Raw genomic sequence first — 17,005 nt, forward strand, 5'->3', positions numbered from 1 at the left:
AGGTTTTTTTGGTAAAAAAAAAGTCCCAAAACGCTGGTTTGCGGCGTTTTACCATGTTTTCTGCATTAGAGCGTTTTTACAGCTAAAAAACTCCTAGAAACCCACTAGTCCTGGGTTATTTTTACAGCCAAAAAACGTCCCAGCCAAATAAAACATTGATTCCAGTCTGTGTGCATGGACACATAGGATAACATGTGGGGGATTTACTGCTGTAGGAAAAAAGTCAAAAGCCAAACACAGCCGCTGTAAAAATGTCCCGTGTGCACGAGGACTTAGTTTTGTAGTATTTGTTTTGTTCACTGATCGGATCGTGTTTCTTTGACACACACATACCTTTCTCACATAAATTGAAGGACTGGTTTCCATTTTCTACCACCCTGAGAATTAATGGTATGATTTTTACAAAAAGCGCTTTGCCCTTCTAAGGCATTATTTCCATAGTATCTGGACAAGTGGAACAACATTGTGCCGTGTTTTTGTTTGGGCCAAGCATACATATATCTTTAGCAGTTGTTTCTCCATATACAAATTACAAGATACATTTTGCCATTGTATGAATTTTTATTTCATTTTTTTTTTATATATAAAAACCCCTTGTTGAACCCGCGTAGCACACAGAGCTGTACGGAGAGCAATAGGTGTGCATTGTGTGTCTGTGTGGGGGTCTCCTCACACATCATATGAGGATCAGTGCTGTATACACTGCAGGCATGCAGGGCTGTGTACAGTTGGCAGTATACAGATCTCCTTTCATGACAGTCCCCTTACTCCCTTTCCCAGGATGGGCCGGGGCGTCCCTCTCTGACCTCCATGCTGTGTCCGCTACACTTTTGGCACAAACTAAAGAGTGCTTTCAAAACGTCAGCAGGCAATTTCCTCCAGTGTCCCCAGTGTGGCCTGCAGTGGCACCGTCACAGTGTGGCTAATGGTTTCTGAATGGTTTGGCATGTTGTCACAGGTACTCTAGAAGGAGAAGAAACACAAATGGTTAGGAAGATCATTCTTCAGGAGCTTGAATAGGTTTTATGTTAGTCTGGAATATTCTCATTTCTGCTCCAATTTGCATGTGGAAAATGATGTAATGTCTTAAAATGATGTATTCTATCAAATCACAATGTTACAGTTCCCCTTTAGACGGGAGTCTGATGTACATTTACAGGATATATTCTCTGCTGTGGTAGAAGAATCAGTAAGAGTGCACAGTGGGTACATTACACAAACCTCTATGAAGCATTAGGACTCTCTGCCCTCCACTCATGTCAGCCACAAGCAGTTACAATAGGAATGGCAGAAAACGCACCATGTAATGCATATTTCTTTCTTCTCTGTCTTTTCATTTTTTTTCTTTCAACAGAATTGTAAGAGATTAAAATATGACAGCATAGCATATGGTGACAGTAACAACAATAGTAGTGTACCGACCTCACTTAGAACACTTTTTACAGATCGAAACCCCTGCTTTTTAGTGTGTCCCATGTTATGAACAGACCGTGCTTTCTCCAGCAGAATGTTTTGTGAGTCTCTGTACTCAATCAGGCAGAATTATATTCCTGCCTCATATACCAGACTGTTGACATCACCATCTACCTCCCATGAACCTAATGTTGGGTTTAGGTCCTATGACCTTCCCTGGCAAAGTCACTCGTATGTCTCAGCTTTCAAAACCATTCCATACTACTTACAGTGGATCTAAACATTGGGCTAAACTGGTTTTAAAGGCAGAATGTTTTTTTTTCTCTGCATTAAAGTTAAAAAAATCCTTTTGCTAGCAGCTCACCCCCCCCCCCCCCAGCCCCTCTTTATACTTGAGCCTAATCTTGATGCAGTGATGTACTTGAGAACAGAGGCTCTCTCTGTTTTTATTGGCTCAGGCACAGCAGTGGGAGCCATTAGCTCCTGCTGTTGTCAATCACAGCCAGTGAGGAGGGGGTGGGGACCAAGACATGCTGTGTGTGTCTTATGGACACAGAGAACCAGCTTGGAAGTGAGTATGCACAAGTGTCCCCATAGCAGGTGGCTTGGTATGGAGGCACTTGGCGGGGGGGGGGGGGGAGGGGCGAGTATAGGTGGCATGGGACCAAAGAGGAGGAGGATCAGGGCTGCTCTGTACACTTTTTTTTTTTTTTTTTTTAATCTGAGCATTACAATCTCTTAAGGCAGTGGTTCTCAACCTTCCTAATGCCGCGACCCTTTAATACAGTTCCTCATGTTGTGGTGACCCCCAACCATAAAATTATTTTTGTTGCTACTTCATAACTGTAATTTTGCAGTGGGAGGAATAGTGCCCCGTCATTGGTATCAGTGGGAGGAATAGTGCCCCATCGCTGGTGTCAGTGGGGGGAGGAATAGTGCCCCATCGCTGGTGTCAGTGGGGGGAGGAATAGTGCCCCATCGCTGGTGTCAGTGGGGGGAGGAATAGTGCCCCATCGTTGGTATTAGTGACACCAATAATTGGGCACTACTCCTCCCACTGACACCAATGATACTTACGTTGCTGACCCCTGCTCCAGCCTGGGCTCGCTCACTTCCTCCCTCTCCCATGGTACAGACACTTACCGGTCAGCTGTCTTCCTTCTCCGGCCGCTCTCCTCCTCTTCACTTGCTCGATCTTCGCAGTGCCGCTCGGCTCCTCCTCTCCAAGCTCCACCTCCTCGCCGGTGATTGGCCACCTGAGTGCCTCTCCTGAGCTACAGTTCCGGCAGCCAATCACCGACGAGGATTGATCCCAGGGGTGTGTCCAGATGACAGGGGCGGTATGTCATCCCGCCCACACCTGGAGACGGATAGAGGAGCGGTGTCTCGGTTCCTAAGACCATCGGAAATATGTTTTTTCTGATGGTCTTAGGCGACCCCTGTGAAAGGGTCGTTCGACCCCCAGGTTGAGAACCGCTGTCTTAAGGGTTACATAAACCATTTAAATGTATGCACAGCCCGATTATTTTTGTATTAGTGTAGGGAAGGGTAATAAAAGCCCTGTCAGGTTATTTTTTGCTGTCTGTCTTGTTAGGGAGATTTCTATGTTTTAGTCTGCAGGAAATCCCTCTTGGACAGTCGTGACTGGAAAGAGTGTTCCCATTGGATTGTTTACCCTCTCATTTTGTGTCTGACAACTCTATAAAAAAAAAAATGTTGTATTTTTAGTTCAAAGGATAATGGTCAATAGGTCAAAAAGAGAGGGGTGAATCCCCCCAGTGTGACACAGCAATAAAAACCCAACAGGGGGATCTAATCATTTTACTGCATCCAAAACAAAATAACATTTTGGTTATAAATGCACTTTTTTTATTCTTTATTTTGAACAGGGTGTATACAGATAAACATTGGCCAATATACATTCCATACCAATACATCTGGCCAGATAGAATTACAAACACAAAGAATACCTGGCATGAGAGTGATCACATGTAGACTAGTTAACCAAGAAGTGTCCACAGGACCTGATTCTGCTGACCCAGAAATAAGAATTACTTAAAGGATAGGTTTGCAGGTAAAAATATATGCATGCATTTTTTTTTCTTAGAAGCCTGTAAAGCATTGCACCTGTGATTATCAGATCACAGATGCAATGCCAGTCTCCTGCAGACTGTCAGCCCATACCTCCAATACAGACTGACAGTTACTGAAGTCCAGGATGATCAGTGAACTATGCAAGTGCTCACCAGTGCCCTCACAGCTCATTGAGAACAACAATTCATTGGCAGCTGTGACAGAGGGTACTTGTAGTTCATTCACAGAAGGAATGATGTGGGTGTGTCAGCAGAGCCCTGCATAGCCGCCTTGTTTTTGAACTAAGGAGGTGGGGGGATCCTCACCCATCGTCAGTCACTATGGGGGATCAGGTCAGGGTCTGGCGAGTGCTTACATCCCTCATATGGATGTCACTAAAGATGACCGTATCCTTAAATCTGGATCGTTGTTTTATAATGGACTGTAAAAGGTTAAATGTCCTTGAATAAACTTTTAGTGTGGATGATTTTGGAAATGTCTGAAAGCATACCTTAGGCTGGACTGCAAAAGAAAAAAGTAAATCTGTTTTGACAGTCAAGAAAAGGTTAGGTAGGAATTATTCTGTATATCTCAGGTAGTACAGAACTTCGGAAAAGGGGGATTATATGTTCCCCTTTTTGAGAAATACTGAAACCCTTTTTCCCTGTGTTTATACAGTATACCCGACTTGTTTTGCATCTTTTATACAACATTCATATCTGTGTCACTCTTCCAGTATTTGTAGCCATTTCTCGCATTATCTCACCAGATCCTCCGTATGTCCTCCTTCCTCATTTTCCTTGCCCAAGAGATCTAACAGTTTTTCCTTGATTAGCTAAAAATGAAAAAAGATCAGGAAAATTTAGTATAGGAGAGAGATGAACATTAAATAATGTTTGACTGTTATAGAAGTAATTATTAACACAGCTTCAGATCTTCTCTAATTTCTGTCCCACCTTACTTACCCATTCATGTACATCAATATTTTAAAAGGATTAGTTCACCTTTGTTTTTTTTTTTTTTTAGGAACATGTAATATTTTCTGGCTCCTGCAGCTCTTCCTCCCCCCAAGACAGTCGGCTGGAGATTTTCTTCCTGCACCCACTGTCACATTTTGAAAAGAGTGCAGCTGTGTAAGGTTCTACCCAAAGGGCCGCGTCATTCATTCACAGAGTTCTGTGAATGAATGCCTACAAGTACTGTTGGTCTTTGCGGCTGACAGCTTGTATTTCTCAATGAGCTGCAAGGGTGCTGGTGAACGCTCTCAGAGCCCATTGAGCTTCCTGGACTGAAGTAACTGCCTGCCTGTATCTGAGCAGACCACTACCTTGACATTACACCCACGATCGGCTGATCGCTGGTGCAATGATTTACAGGTTCTTAAAAAAAATTATAATAAATGCACATAATTATTTATTTTTTTTATTAGTGAACTTATCCTTTAAAGAGCATTTCCTATTCCTTATTTTAATGAGGTGTTAGGAGCCACTACATCCCAGAGCTTTGGCTACAGAAAATTTTTTGAGGTTCAATCCTGCTACTGAAATTAAGCAAATCCACTGTGGATTGCTTTTCAAAGGGTGGTAAACGCCTGCTACCCATGTGAAAGAGGCCTTGTGCCTTATAAATGGAGTATTGTGCAATTATAGAAAATTATTTTTACTACTTGCTATTTATAAAGCCTGCTCCTTTTAGAAATATTTTGCTCCACCTAGAAATTCAATAACTAGCAACTTTGCTGGGAAATGTTTTAGAAGCTGAATCCTGCTAAACAGTAAAATCCCTTCGCGACCAGTGATTGTAAGTGTAGTCCATGTCTAAGAGCACCATCCAACCCTTGCATGGCTGGCTATAAACACTAGAGAAGGCTGTCAGAAGAGGAAGGTTAGCACCTGGGTGGGAAATTCTAGCTTGGATTGGGCTAAGGAGGATAGACAAGTGTTTTTTGTTTTTACTTTTAAAGGTGAAGTTAATTTATAAAAAAATCTTAGTTGCTGATCATTTGGCTTCTTTCATTCACTGACCTGGAACAGGCAAGTGGTTCAAGACCGCTGCCTTCCTGATGTGCATGCTTGTTCTACGGTCAGTGACTCACTGAAACCAAATGGCCATGGCCACGTGTCAGCCAGGCAACAGGCATTTTCAGAAGGAGATCAACATTGGCAGCCCACATAGTCCTTAGTCAGAGCTGGAACCAGCAGCATATAAGACTTCTAAACCTGTCTAATAAACCACGGGTTGCAGGAAAGAAAATCGCTCGATTTCCCCATTAGCACAGCCTTCCCTGCAGGGAAAACACAGTGATTATTGCTAGGGGCTATGCCCGCTGCCAATAATCACATGTAAAAATCCAACGTTCTGGTTGTACCAGAGTCAATCGATGTATCCAATTGGGTACAATCAGTCTGCCCATAGATGGATCAGATCTTGGACAGTCTCTGCTGAACCGGCCGGGATTCAATCCATCTTAGGAGTTGATGAAATCTCCAGACGAAGGGTAAACTCAGCCGGTGGAAATAAATTGTGTGTGCGTATATTCTGCTATTCTGAGCATGCAGTGAGCACAGACTGTGCATTGCTTAGAGCTTGAGGCTTATGGACACTGGTTTAATTATATTCAATGGTTAAAAAAATAAAAAGAGGACTCTCCACATAATCCCTTTCCTCATGCCTAGTAGAGCTCCCCATACTTGTAGGATAAAATATGTTCTATAAACAGCATTAATTATTTACTTTCTGTATCTTAGGTTTTTCTTCAATGTATAATACAATTCATAAGTCTTGTTACATATTCATCACAATAATAAAAAAGGTCAATATCTGAAAACAGTTTGTAGGGTTTTCAGCAGATAGCTCTTATGAGGTGAGGGAGCTGTCATCTGTCAGGCCTCTTCCTATCTCCTCTGTTAATTAAGGTTAGTTACAGCTTTTTAGTTCACCATGTGTCCTAGGAAAAAAAAAAATTGAAAGGTGTGGGGTGACCAAAATTTTTCTATAATTTCGTAGAGTAGGTGTTGTTTGCCAAGCTTTCATGCAAATTGGGTTCACTGTCTGTAGGTTAGCACACCAAATAATAACTATTTGCATAGTTACGGAAGGCAGAGAGCACACAAATGATGCCTATTGTGTCTCGCAAATGACTCTGCATATAGATAATGGGAATTGGAAATGATCAGAGAACAGCTGAAAGATACATTATCGACCTTCACACAACAAACTATTATACGACAGTAAACCTTGTCAGTGTGCTTTAGATCATTTTTAAATTGTTATGACAGACATGCTCTACTTATTGCAGAGCTGGTGCCATCCACTTTAGCTGGGGGCTCTAGTCTATATTGTATAGAATATCTAGTATATTTGTATATTGTTTGTTACATCATCATTTCTACCACAAAGGCTGTATAATCACATGATGATGGGATACAGAACACCACAAGCAAGGCACCATACTGTGCCAATTAGGCAGGAGACTATTATGTCTACCTGCCAGGGCCACTTGAAAACATTAACAACTGCTGATTGATTGCAAATGAGCATATATGAGTTTCACACCTGACTAAATATGTCATTTACACAAATTATGGTTGTCGTGTTTGTTTTGGGATAATTTAATACTTTACATGCATATTTGCTAGTAATAGAAACACAGGAAACCTATTTTGTCTAAATTATTTTTATAGATTAGGAATTGTATTATATACATATCATTCCTGCACTATTTGTTTAACACCAGCAGGTGATGACAATTATATACACAAACTGTTGAAAGCTTAAGAATTTTTTGCTATGAGTTACTGCACAGATATGCTTTTGGTGTTAGAAAAAAAATGTACATATATACATATACGTATATGTACAGTTGTGTTCAAAATAATATCAGTCAGACATCACTAACCGGATCAATCACTGTTTTTGGTAGAAATGATATTTCTACATGGCAAATAATTATTTACTAGCAGGTGTAGTAGAGTAATAGAAATCCAACAGACCCAACAGTCATGACATGCATGCTGCTGATTCTGTGTAATTGAATCATTAATTGAAAGGGGCATGTTCAAAATAATAGCAGTGTGGAGTTCTATTAGTGAGGTCATTCATTCTTTGAAAAACAGGTGGCAATTATTGACCTTATTTAAGGAAGGAAGGCAGCAAATATTGTACATGCTGGTTACAGTGCATTTCTCTCTGAAATTCTGAGGAAAATGGGTCGTTCCAGACATTGTTCAGAAGAACAGCGCACCTTGATTAAAAAGTTGATTGGAGGGGGAAAACATATAAAGAAGTGCAGAAAATGATAGGCTGCTCAGCTAAAATGATTGCAAATGCTTTAAAATGGCAACCAAAACCTGAAAGACGTGGAAGAAAGCAAAAAACTACCATTCGAATGGATAGAATAGCCAAAATGGCGCAGACTCAGCCAACAATCAGCTCCAGGAAGATGAAAGAAGGTGTAAAGTTACCTGTGAGGACTGTTACAATTAGAAGACGCCTATGTGAAGCCAAGCTATGTGCAAGAAGCCCCCGCAAAGTCCCACTGCTGAAAAAAAGACGTGCTGAAGAGGTTACAGTTTGCCAAAGAGCACATTGACTGGCCTAAAGAGAAATGACGCAACATTTTGTGGACTGATGAAAGTAAGATTGTTCTTTTTGGGTCTAGTGGCCGGAGACAGTTTGTCAGACGACCCCCAAACACTGAATTCAAGCCACAGTACACTGTGAAGACCGTGAAGCATGGTGGTGCAAGCATCATGATATGGGGATGTTTCTCATACTACGGTGTTGGGCCTATTTATCGCATACCAGGGATCATGGATCAGTTTGAATACATCAGAACACTTGAAGAGGTCATGCTGCCTTATGCTGAAGAGGAAATGCCCTTGAAATGGGTGTTCCAACAAGACAACGACCCCAAACACACCAGTAAACATTCAACATCTTGGTTCCAGACCAACAAGATTGACGTTATGGAGTGGCCAGCCCAATCTCCGGATCTTAATCCAATAGAAAACTTGTGGGGTGACATCAAAAATGCAGTTTCTGAGGCAAAACCAAGAAATAGAGAAGAACTGTGGAATGTGGTCCAATCATCCTGGGCTGGAATACCTGATCACAGGGGCCAGAAGTTGGGTGACTCCATGCAACACAGATGTACAGCAGTTCTCAGAAACAGTGCGACTACAACCAAATATTCATTAAGGCATTCAAAGGAAAGCAAAATCCTAAAACATTTTTCAGTTTATATAGTGAATGTTTGAGTTTGTTCAAAAAATAGCAGTGTTTGTATTCTTCTTTACAGTCTAATATTCACTTTTCTTCAATTTTTTTAGAGGAACAACACAAATTTGATCTATTTTTCTTCATGTTTTGATTTGGAATAGAATGTGTAGTGTTCCCAATGCATTTCTGTGGATGGAAATAAAAGTTATTAGAAGGATTTTGAGCTTTATTCACTTTTTTTCAACACACTGCTATTATTTTGAATACAACTGTATATATGCACGTGTTTTTTTTTTCTAACACCAAAAGCAATTCTGCGCTTAAGAAAAAACATTCTTAAGCTTTCAACAGTTTGGGGACATGTCATTAACATAAAGGGATAATTACACTTTTTAGAGCAGACTTTGCCTAAAAACATTTTTTTTTTTAATACCTGTAAAGTCCTTTTCTTGGAGTACCTTACAGGAGTATGCTCTGCATGTAGGTCATTTGACACTGGTAATAGCAAACCCATCCTAGTTTTTGTAGGCAAGCAATATGGGGTGAACCTAGACACTGAGGTGAGGGTCTTGTGATGTATTCCAAGGAAAGGCTTTTTAAAGGTAAGCCACTAACCTTGCTTTCTTACATACACTATATTGTCAAAAGTATTGGGCCAGCCCTTCAAATCATTGGATTCAGATGTTCCAATCCCCTCCATGGCCACAGGTGTCAAGCCCCTAGGCACGCAGACTGCTTCTACAAACATTTGTGAAAGAATGAGTCACTCTCAGGAGCTCAGTGACTCCAAGCGTGGTACCGTGATAGGTTGCCACCTGGGCAATAAGTCCATCCGTGACATTTCCTGGCTACTAAATATTCCACGGTCAGCTGTTAGTGATATTATAACAAAGTGGAAGCAACTGGGAACAACAGCAACTCATCCACCAAGTGGTAGGCCACATAAAATGACAGAGTGGGGTCAGCGCATAGTGCGCAGAAGTCACCAACTGTCTGCAGAGTCAATAGCTAAAGACCTCCAAACCTCATGTGGCCTTCATATTAGCGCAACAACAGTGCATAGAGAGCTTCAGTGAATGGGTTTCCATGGCCGAGCAGCTGAATCCCAGCCTTACATCACCAAATGCAAAGCGTTGGAATGCCTTGGTGTAAAGCATGCCACCACTGGACTCTAGAGCAGTGGAGACATGTTCTCTGGAGTGACCAATCACGCTTCTCTGTCTGGCAATCCAATGGATGTGTATGGGTTCGGCGGTTGACAGGAGAACGGTACTTTTATGACTGCGTTGTGCCAAGTGTAAAGTTTGGTGGAGGGGGGATTATGGTGTGGGGTTGTTTTTCAGAGGTTGGGCTTGGAAGGGGAGGGACTTCTTAAGGCGTCAGTATTCCAAGACATTTTGGACAAGTTCATGCTCCCAACTTTGTGGGAACAGTTTGGGGATGGCCCCTTCCTTTTCCAACATGACTGCACACCAGTGCACAAAGCAAGGTCCATAAAGATATGAATGAGTGAGTTTGGGGTGGAGGAACTTGACTGGCCTACACAGAGTCCTGACCTCAAGAACTCAAGGAGACTGTGAGCCAGGCCTTCTTGTCCGACATCAGTGCCTGACCTCACAAATGTGCTTCTGGAAGAATGGTCAAACATTCCCATAGACACCTTCCTAAACCTTGTGGATGGCCTTCCCAGAAGAGTTGAAGCTGTTATAGCTGCAAAGGACGGGCCAATTCAGTATTGAACCCTACAGACTAAGACGCCATTAAAGTTCATGTGTGTAAAGGCAGGCCGACCAATACGTTTGACAATATAGTGTACTTCACAAGACAGTACTTGATTAATTGTTAGACTGTTGATTGAAATGTTCAAATCCCAATCCCACGAGGGGCAGGCAACACAGCAAATAACGACTAACAAGGCCCAACAAAATAACCCAAACTAGGCAAGATAAGGCCTCTTCCAGGGCCTCCTGGAGGACCTGTTAATCGAAGCTGGCATTTGTGAGGCCTGAACACCTGCTAAAATGTAGCAAAATGTGTGAGAAGATGAGCTGGCAGCTTTACAAACCTAGGAAACCAAGGCCTAATGCTGTAAAGCCCATGAAGTTCCAACACTTCTTGTAGGTTATATGCCTGAATGACGAGTTCCCGAATTCACCTAGTAATTGTTGAATTGGGAAGCAGCCTGCCCTTTGTAAAAACAGAGTCAGGCTGATGAATTGATGCTTTAGACATGAGGTAGACTTGCACAGATCTAACCACAGCCAGAAATAAGCAATCTCCTTCGGATGCTTAAGAGCAGAACAAAAAGGTAGTAAACCAATGTCCTGGTTAAGGTGGTTGGCAGAGACAGACCACGTGGGGTAAAAAAAGAGGCTCTAGGTCCAAAAACAACTTTGTCTTTATGAAGCTCAAGGAATGGTCCCTCACAGGATAAGGCCCATAACTCAGAAACTCATTTAACTTTACATGAAGGATGGAGCAGAATGTCCTGCATAGGTTCATATGGCAGAATTGCAATCCCAAGGAGTTAACATCTGACCCCTTGATGGCCAAGAACTTGTCCAAACCTGACAGAAGATAGGAAAACCTCGAATTCCACTTATTACTTCCTGGGGTGAAACTTCCTCTCTTCACATCAAGCAAAGTACGCTTTCCAAGTACAGTGATAAACGGTGTGAGAATGCACCTTCAACAGTGTCCTTCAGGACCTGAGCTTCAATTGCCATGCCATTAAAGTCAGCAAATGTGAAGCATGATGGAATGTCCATGAGGTACAAGGTCTACCCCATCCTGGCCCAATCCAGTACAATGACAGTCACTGGGATGCCTTCCGTCTCTATCCTCTGTTGCAGACAAAGCAGGAGCTTGGGGAGTCAAGGCATGAAAATCCCTTCACATGGTCACAAAACTGTCCAGTTTGTGATTGAACCTGTAGGCTGAAAGGTCCATGTTGGGCATTCCCCCATGGAGACAGAGCATTTGAAACACATTTGGGGGGAAAAGACCACTCTCCAGGATCCAGACCTTAGGAAGTACACTTGCCCAATTTCCACAACAGGACCAAAAAGTGCAGTTCTGCACAACAAGCTTGCATCTTTGACAGCTGAAAGTCAACAAAGTGGTCTTGCCACAGTGCCAAGATACTGGCCAAAGGACAGAGACACAAACTGAAAATTCTGTTCCCTTACTGCAAAACCCAGATAAAAATGAGAATGTACAAGTAGACATCCTTGATGTCTACAGAGGCCAGAAAACCAGCCGGATGGATTGAGGCAATCATAGAATAGAACATTATAATAATATCTTCAAAGCTTTTCTTGTTTTGAAACGGGTGGTTTCAAGTGTAACAGGTCCAGTGCAGCAGCACAAAGGTGACTCGATTGTCTGGTGCCATAGGCATGATGTGTGGAGGAAGAAAAGCACAAAACTCCATCTTGTAGCCTCTGGCCACAGTGTTCTGGTCTCATCTCCCACCTTGGAGAGCTTGGTAGCCCAATTTTTCTAATGGATGATTTCCAGGTTTCTGTTTGGTCTGAGTTTTGGAAAGGATGAAAGGAACCCTTCTTACCCAAAATCCCAGAGGATTTAGGTCCCTAGTGGCTTTTGCCTTTTCTTCAGTGGCAAGAGCATCCTTCTCTTTCAGTGATTTTGTGGCTAAATGCATACAGTTCACCCTCGAAGGGCAGTTATTCCAGCTCTTTCTTGCAGGGGAACTGCACCGACCAACATAAGCCATAAAATGTGTCTCATGTGAACCAACGCAAGGCCTAGGCAGGAAAGATGCTGAAAATAATCTCCTAACCTATCCACACAAACATAACGCTTGCAGAAAGACCTCCAAGTGCTGCCACAGTATAACCTGCCTAAAGGGCACCATTTTTTCATAAGCACCTTAATTATCAGACAGGCTAGATCCGGCCCTGTAAGTGGGGGTTTTGCAATAGAAACATAGGTTACGTTGTGCTTCACATATTACAGACAATAAATAGGTATGCTTTAGGTTGGTCTGCAACAACGTGACACTCACAAGGTAAATATCTGGTATGAATGGCTGAATTAGAGAAATACAGTATGGGTGCCAAACATTGGCTAAGGGTTATTGCTTATTGTCTCTGCCTTAATAAAGGCCTATACAGTATATGTCAGTTGGACTAGTATATAGCACCGCTACACGTTCTTTTTCTGTTCCCAGGCTGCTTTCACTGTTTTTTTTTTTTTTTAAAGCATTCCTAAGGTTCTATGTTTTTCTAACTCACCTCATATATGTAGTCAAACAGCTCCAAGATAGTCAGGATACTGGCACCTATGAAGAGTCCCATTTGACCCCCAATGTCACCTGTAGGAAAAGGTGGCATAGTGTCAATAAGCATGTCACACACTGCAGCCAACCGTCATACCAGTATAAGAAACATACAGAGGATGTTACATGTGGCTGTACATTGGACTGGACTATCACAACACAAATTATTTTCACAGAACTGACAAGCAACTATCTAATAACATATTGGGAGCGGTGGCACCATTTGAGGTATCTTCAGGGGATTTAGTATACTCAATAAATTTTGTCTAGGATTCTATTAACTTTTGTTGATAACCCAGCAGTGTGCTATTCTGACTCACATGTCAATTCTCAGGCAATTACAATCAATTCCAATCACAAACATGACTGATCAAGGTCTTCTACCATCAACAGCTTTAATCGCTTCAAGTTTGTGATAGGATGCAATGATCTGCTTGGTTGGTTTTGTTTAAAACAACAGAATGTTATGTATAAGGCCAAAACTGATGGTGAATAACCTCGGAGGCACATCTGCTATTTAGTGTATATTAACCACTTGCCCTAGAAAGGATTTACCCCCCTTCCTGACCAGGCCATTTTTTGTGATATGGCGTGGGGTTATTTTAACTGACAATTGTGCGGTCATGCAACCTTGTACATAATTGAAATTTATGTCCCTTTTTCCCCACAAATAGAGCTTTATATTGGTGGTATTTAATCACCTCTGCATTTTTTCATCTTTTGAGCTGTAAACAAAAAAAGACCGGCAATTTTGAAGAAAAAAAAATTTTTTATCGTGCTATTAAACATGTCCAATAAAAATAAATCAAATTTCATCATAAATTTGGGCAAAATGTATTCTGCTACATGTCTTTGTTAAAAAAAAATCCCAATACATGCACATTTATTGTTTTATGTGAAAGTTATAGTGTTTATAAATGACAGTATATATTGGAAACTTTTTTTTTTTTTTTACTAGTAATGGCGACGATCAGTGACTTATAGCGGGACTGCGGCGGGCGTTATGACACTGGAGGGAACTGACTAACTGCCACTGACATCCCCAGTGACACTAATACAGTGATCAGTGCTAATAAAAAGCACCAACACTGTACTAATGACACTGATCGCCCCAGATGTTATCCCCTTCCTGCCCAAAGGGTTAACTGTGTGCTGTGTGTGTTTTAGCAGGGAAAAAAGCTGCTTTCTATTGCCCTACTGGGCAATAGAATAGAGGGGAATCTGTTGTAGGCTTAGCAACTCTGCTTGGGGATTTCAGTGCAGCAGAGGCAGCATTGTCAGCTCACTACAGGAAGTACTCGGATTTCTGGCAGATCCACGGGAGTGTTTCTCTGTACTTGCAGTGTTTTTGCAAGAGAAAAATAAAATGAGAATATGTACTTGTATTGCAGAGATGTAATGAATTTGTTTTATTTTGCCCAAACATACACTTTAGGTTCAGTTCACATCAGAACGCAGTGTGGGGAAACTGAGCGTTTCCTGCACTACATTCAAAACGCACTGCAGTGGGTGTCAGTGTCAAGAATACCCCAAATGCAGTGCGCTTGCATACACCAGATTGCATGGCACAAGTAGTACCATGCGATCCAGTGATGTGCATTTTTTAAAAGTAGTGCATGCAATACATTTGATGCAGTCCAACACGATTTCAGCTCATTCAAATGAATGGGATGAAATTGCACTGTACCTGCAACACATGTGAACCTTCCAAGAACGCACAGCACGTTCCTGTGCAATTCATAGTGTGAACCGGCCCTTAAAGTGGACCTTCATACACATTTTAATCCATCTCCAGTGTTAATTATTATCCCCTCCTCCAAAAAGCAGTGCTATCCCCCACATTGTGCTCATAGATACCCTTACCAGAGGGTAAATGACCCTACTAAGTTTTCAGCTCAAAAAAGCTCTCTTAGCGTGATAAATCCTCAGTGTCAGGGGTTCAGACTTAACTTCCACTGCGTGGAAGAGAGGATTAGAGGAAGTGAAGTAAAGGGAGTTGGCTTCAGCTGCCCTTACTACAAATGGCCACCGGCAGAAGAGCGGTGAGTGATATGAGGGATGGAGAATCAATAGTTGAAGTGAATGTAGCATTATACAGCTATGTTAAAGGTGCCTTTGTGATACAATGTGAGACTATTAGGGTGAATTCCTCTTTAAGCAGCTTAAAATGTCCATGGCAAGCTCTTACATGAGCTGAACTGTTAGTCCACCATCAGTGCGGCACTCACGTGGTGATCAGACCTTTAAAAAGGCAATATTGTGCAGCTCAGATGTCACTAGTGTTTCTTATTATTTATAGGTCACATTGTGATCCAAAATAAGAAGAGTAAAAGAAAGGTGTTAACTGCATGTATGCCGCTTCAGTTCATTGGGCAAATAATTCTATTAACCTCAGAAGACCCCATACCTTACAGACAATAAACATGTCCGCCTGCCTATTGTTCTCAGGAAGACATCTTCCTGCCATGCCTAGACATGCTTTAACACAAGCAACAGATCTTTTTCTTTTCTGATATCACTTCTTAGAAGAGGGAATCCGCCTGTATTAGCACAAGTACTGTACACCATCATAGTGCCAAGTCACAATAGCTCTGCCACTGACAAGTGAATTTAACATTAATAGAGATGGGAAATGCTCCTCTGTCATTGCACCACCTACACGCTGTGCTCCTTGCTGGAGGATGGCAAAAAAAAAAGATTTTTCCTTCACTTGCGGTGTCAACTAATGCCTACTTTTTACCTCACTCAACCTTTTTGTTTGTTTCCTTCTTTCCTGATGACTCCATTGGTTTGTAAATAGTTGGTTAAATGAAATCATATGGAACCCTACTTAGCCTTATTCTAGAGTAATCTAGATGAAAGGCAAGTCAAGCTGCGATAATAATGGTCTGTGCTGGAAGGGAATATATTTCAGATGAAACAACATAACATCCTAACAAATAAAATATAGCCAGATAGTTCAAGACATTAAAGCATCTAAACCCCATTTCCTGCTCTCAGCAGGCCCTTCAGTTTCTATTATACAGAGCGAGGCCACATTTCAGGATGGCAGTGCCTGCAACAGTGATCTTATATACTGACCTACGCTAGAGCTTTCTAAGTAATTACATGAAAGTGGCCACATATATGTAGTCATTATATTACGTGGTCACAAGGCAAATGCTATAAAAAAAAAAAAGGCACATTGATTACCAGCACATCATTTTAAGTGAGGCAGTGCATACTCACCAAGCAACCCAGCCACTTCATAAGCTTTTTTCTGCTCGATTGTTTCATAATTCAAAGCTTCAAAGAAAACATCCAGGACAAGAATATTCTCCCTAGTTAGAGGAAAAACAAAGATGGATACGTCTTTAAGGGTTTATTCATACAACTGTATGAAAATTACGTAAGATCTTGCTGGCAGAGGGATCCTGCATAAAGCGTTTTCCTTACACTTTATACATGTAACGCTTACATACATACAGCATATCTGATCACAGCCGACATGTAAATATCAACAATATGTAGTCAGCACTGTCTCCAATTATACTCTGTTGATCTTTACATGTTGGCCCTGAATGAGTCATTTATGCCGCACCACTTGAACGACCCATTCAGGGCATACATGTAAACGTCTATAGTGTGCAATTATCTAACGCGGCACCACTGGCTACACATTGTTGATAGTTTTGATTCTGAGCAACAGCAGAGGCCAATAGGGTCAATATATAGTGTACAAATGTGAACATCAGCACAAACCCCAAAATGCCTGCCAGTGTAAAAACCACGCAAATGATGGCCCCAGATGCAACTGTGTGAATGATCTGATAGACTTCTATACTGCTGAGCACAAAACTACACGCTGTATGCATTTGTACATCCCTGTGAATGAGGCCCAAAGGGTTCTACCCACCCAAAAGAAACTTCTGTATCTAATCAGTCAGTCCAATCACTGACAAACCCATGTAGACTTCACCACCGCAACATCTCCAAGATACGCCTGTTCCTAACCTCGGA

At 41.8% G+C, this 17,005-nt stretch overlaps 1 protein-coding gene across 2 annotated transcripts in view; it reads right to left on the reverse strand.

Moving 5' to 3' along the window:
• Positions 1-541: 541 nt before the first annotated feature.
• Positions 542-17,005, reverse strand: part of ASIC2 (acid sensing ion channel subunit 2) — a 655,219-nt gene continuing 638,755 nt past the window's right edge. For both annotated transcript variants that reach the window (XM_089674637.1, XM_089674636.1), the window contains exons 7-10: positions 16,235-16,326; positions 12,963-13,042; positions 4,253-4,321; positions 542-963 (exon numbers count right to left, since the gene is read on the reverse strand). In XM_089674637.1, coding sequence (XP_089530763.1) covers positions 862-963; positions 4,253-4,321; positions 12,963-13,042; positions 16,235-16,326 — 343 coding nt within the window. In that variant the 3' untranslated portion in view covers positions 542-861. The remainder of the gene's footprint in view (positions 964-4,252; positions 4,322-12,962; positions 13,043-16,234; positions 16,327-17,005) is intronic.

The sequence above is a fragment of the Staurois parvus genome, unplaced genomic scaffold (assembly GCF_062004578.1).
Source record: "Staurois parvus isolate SC_StPar_1 unplaced genomic scaffold, SC_StPar_1.0 ptg000151l, whole genome shotgun sequence".
NCBI lineage: Eukaryota > Metazoa > Chordata > Amphibia > Anura > Ranidae > Staurois > Staurois parvus.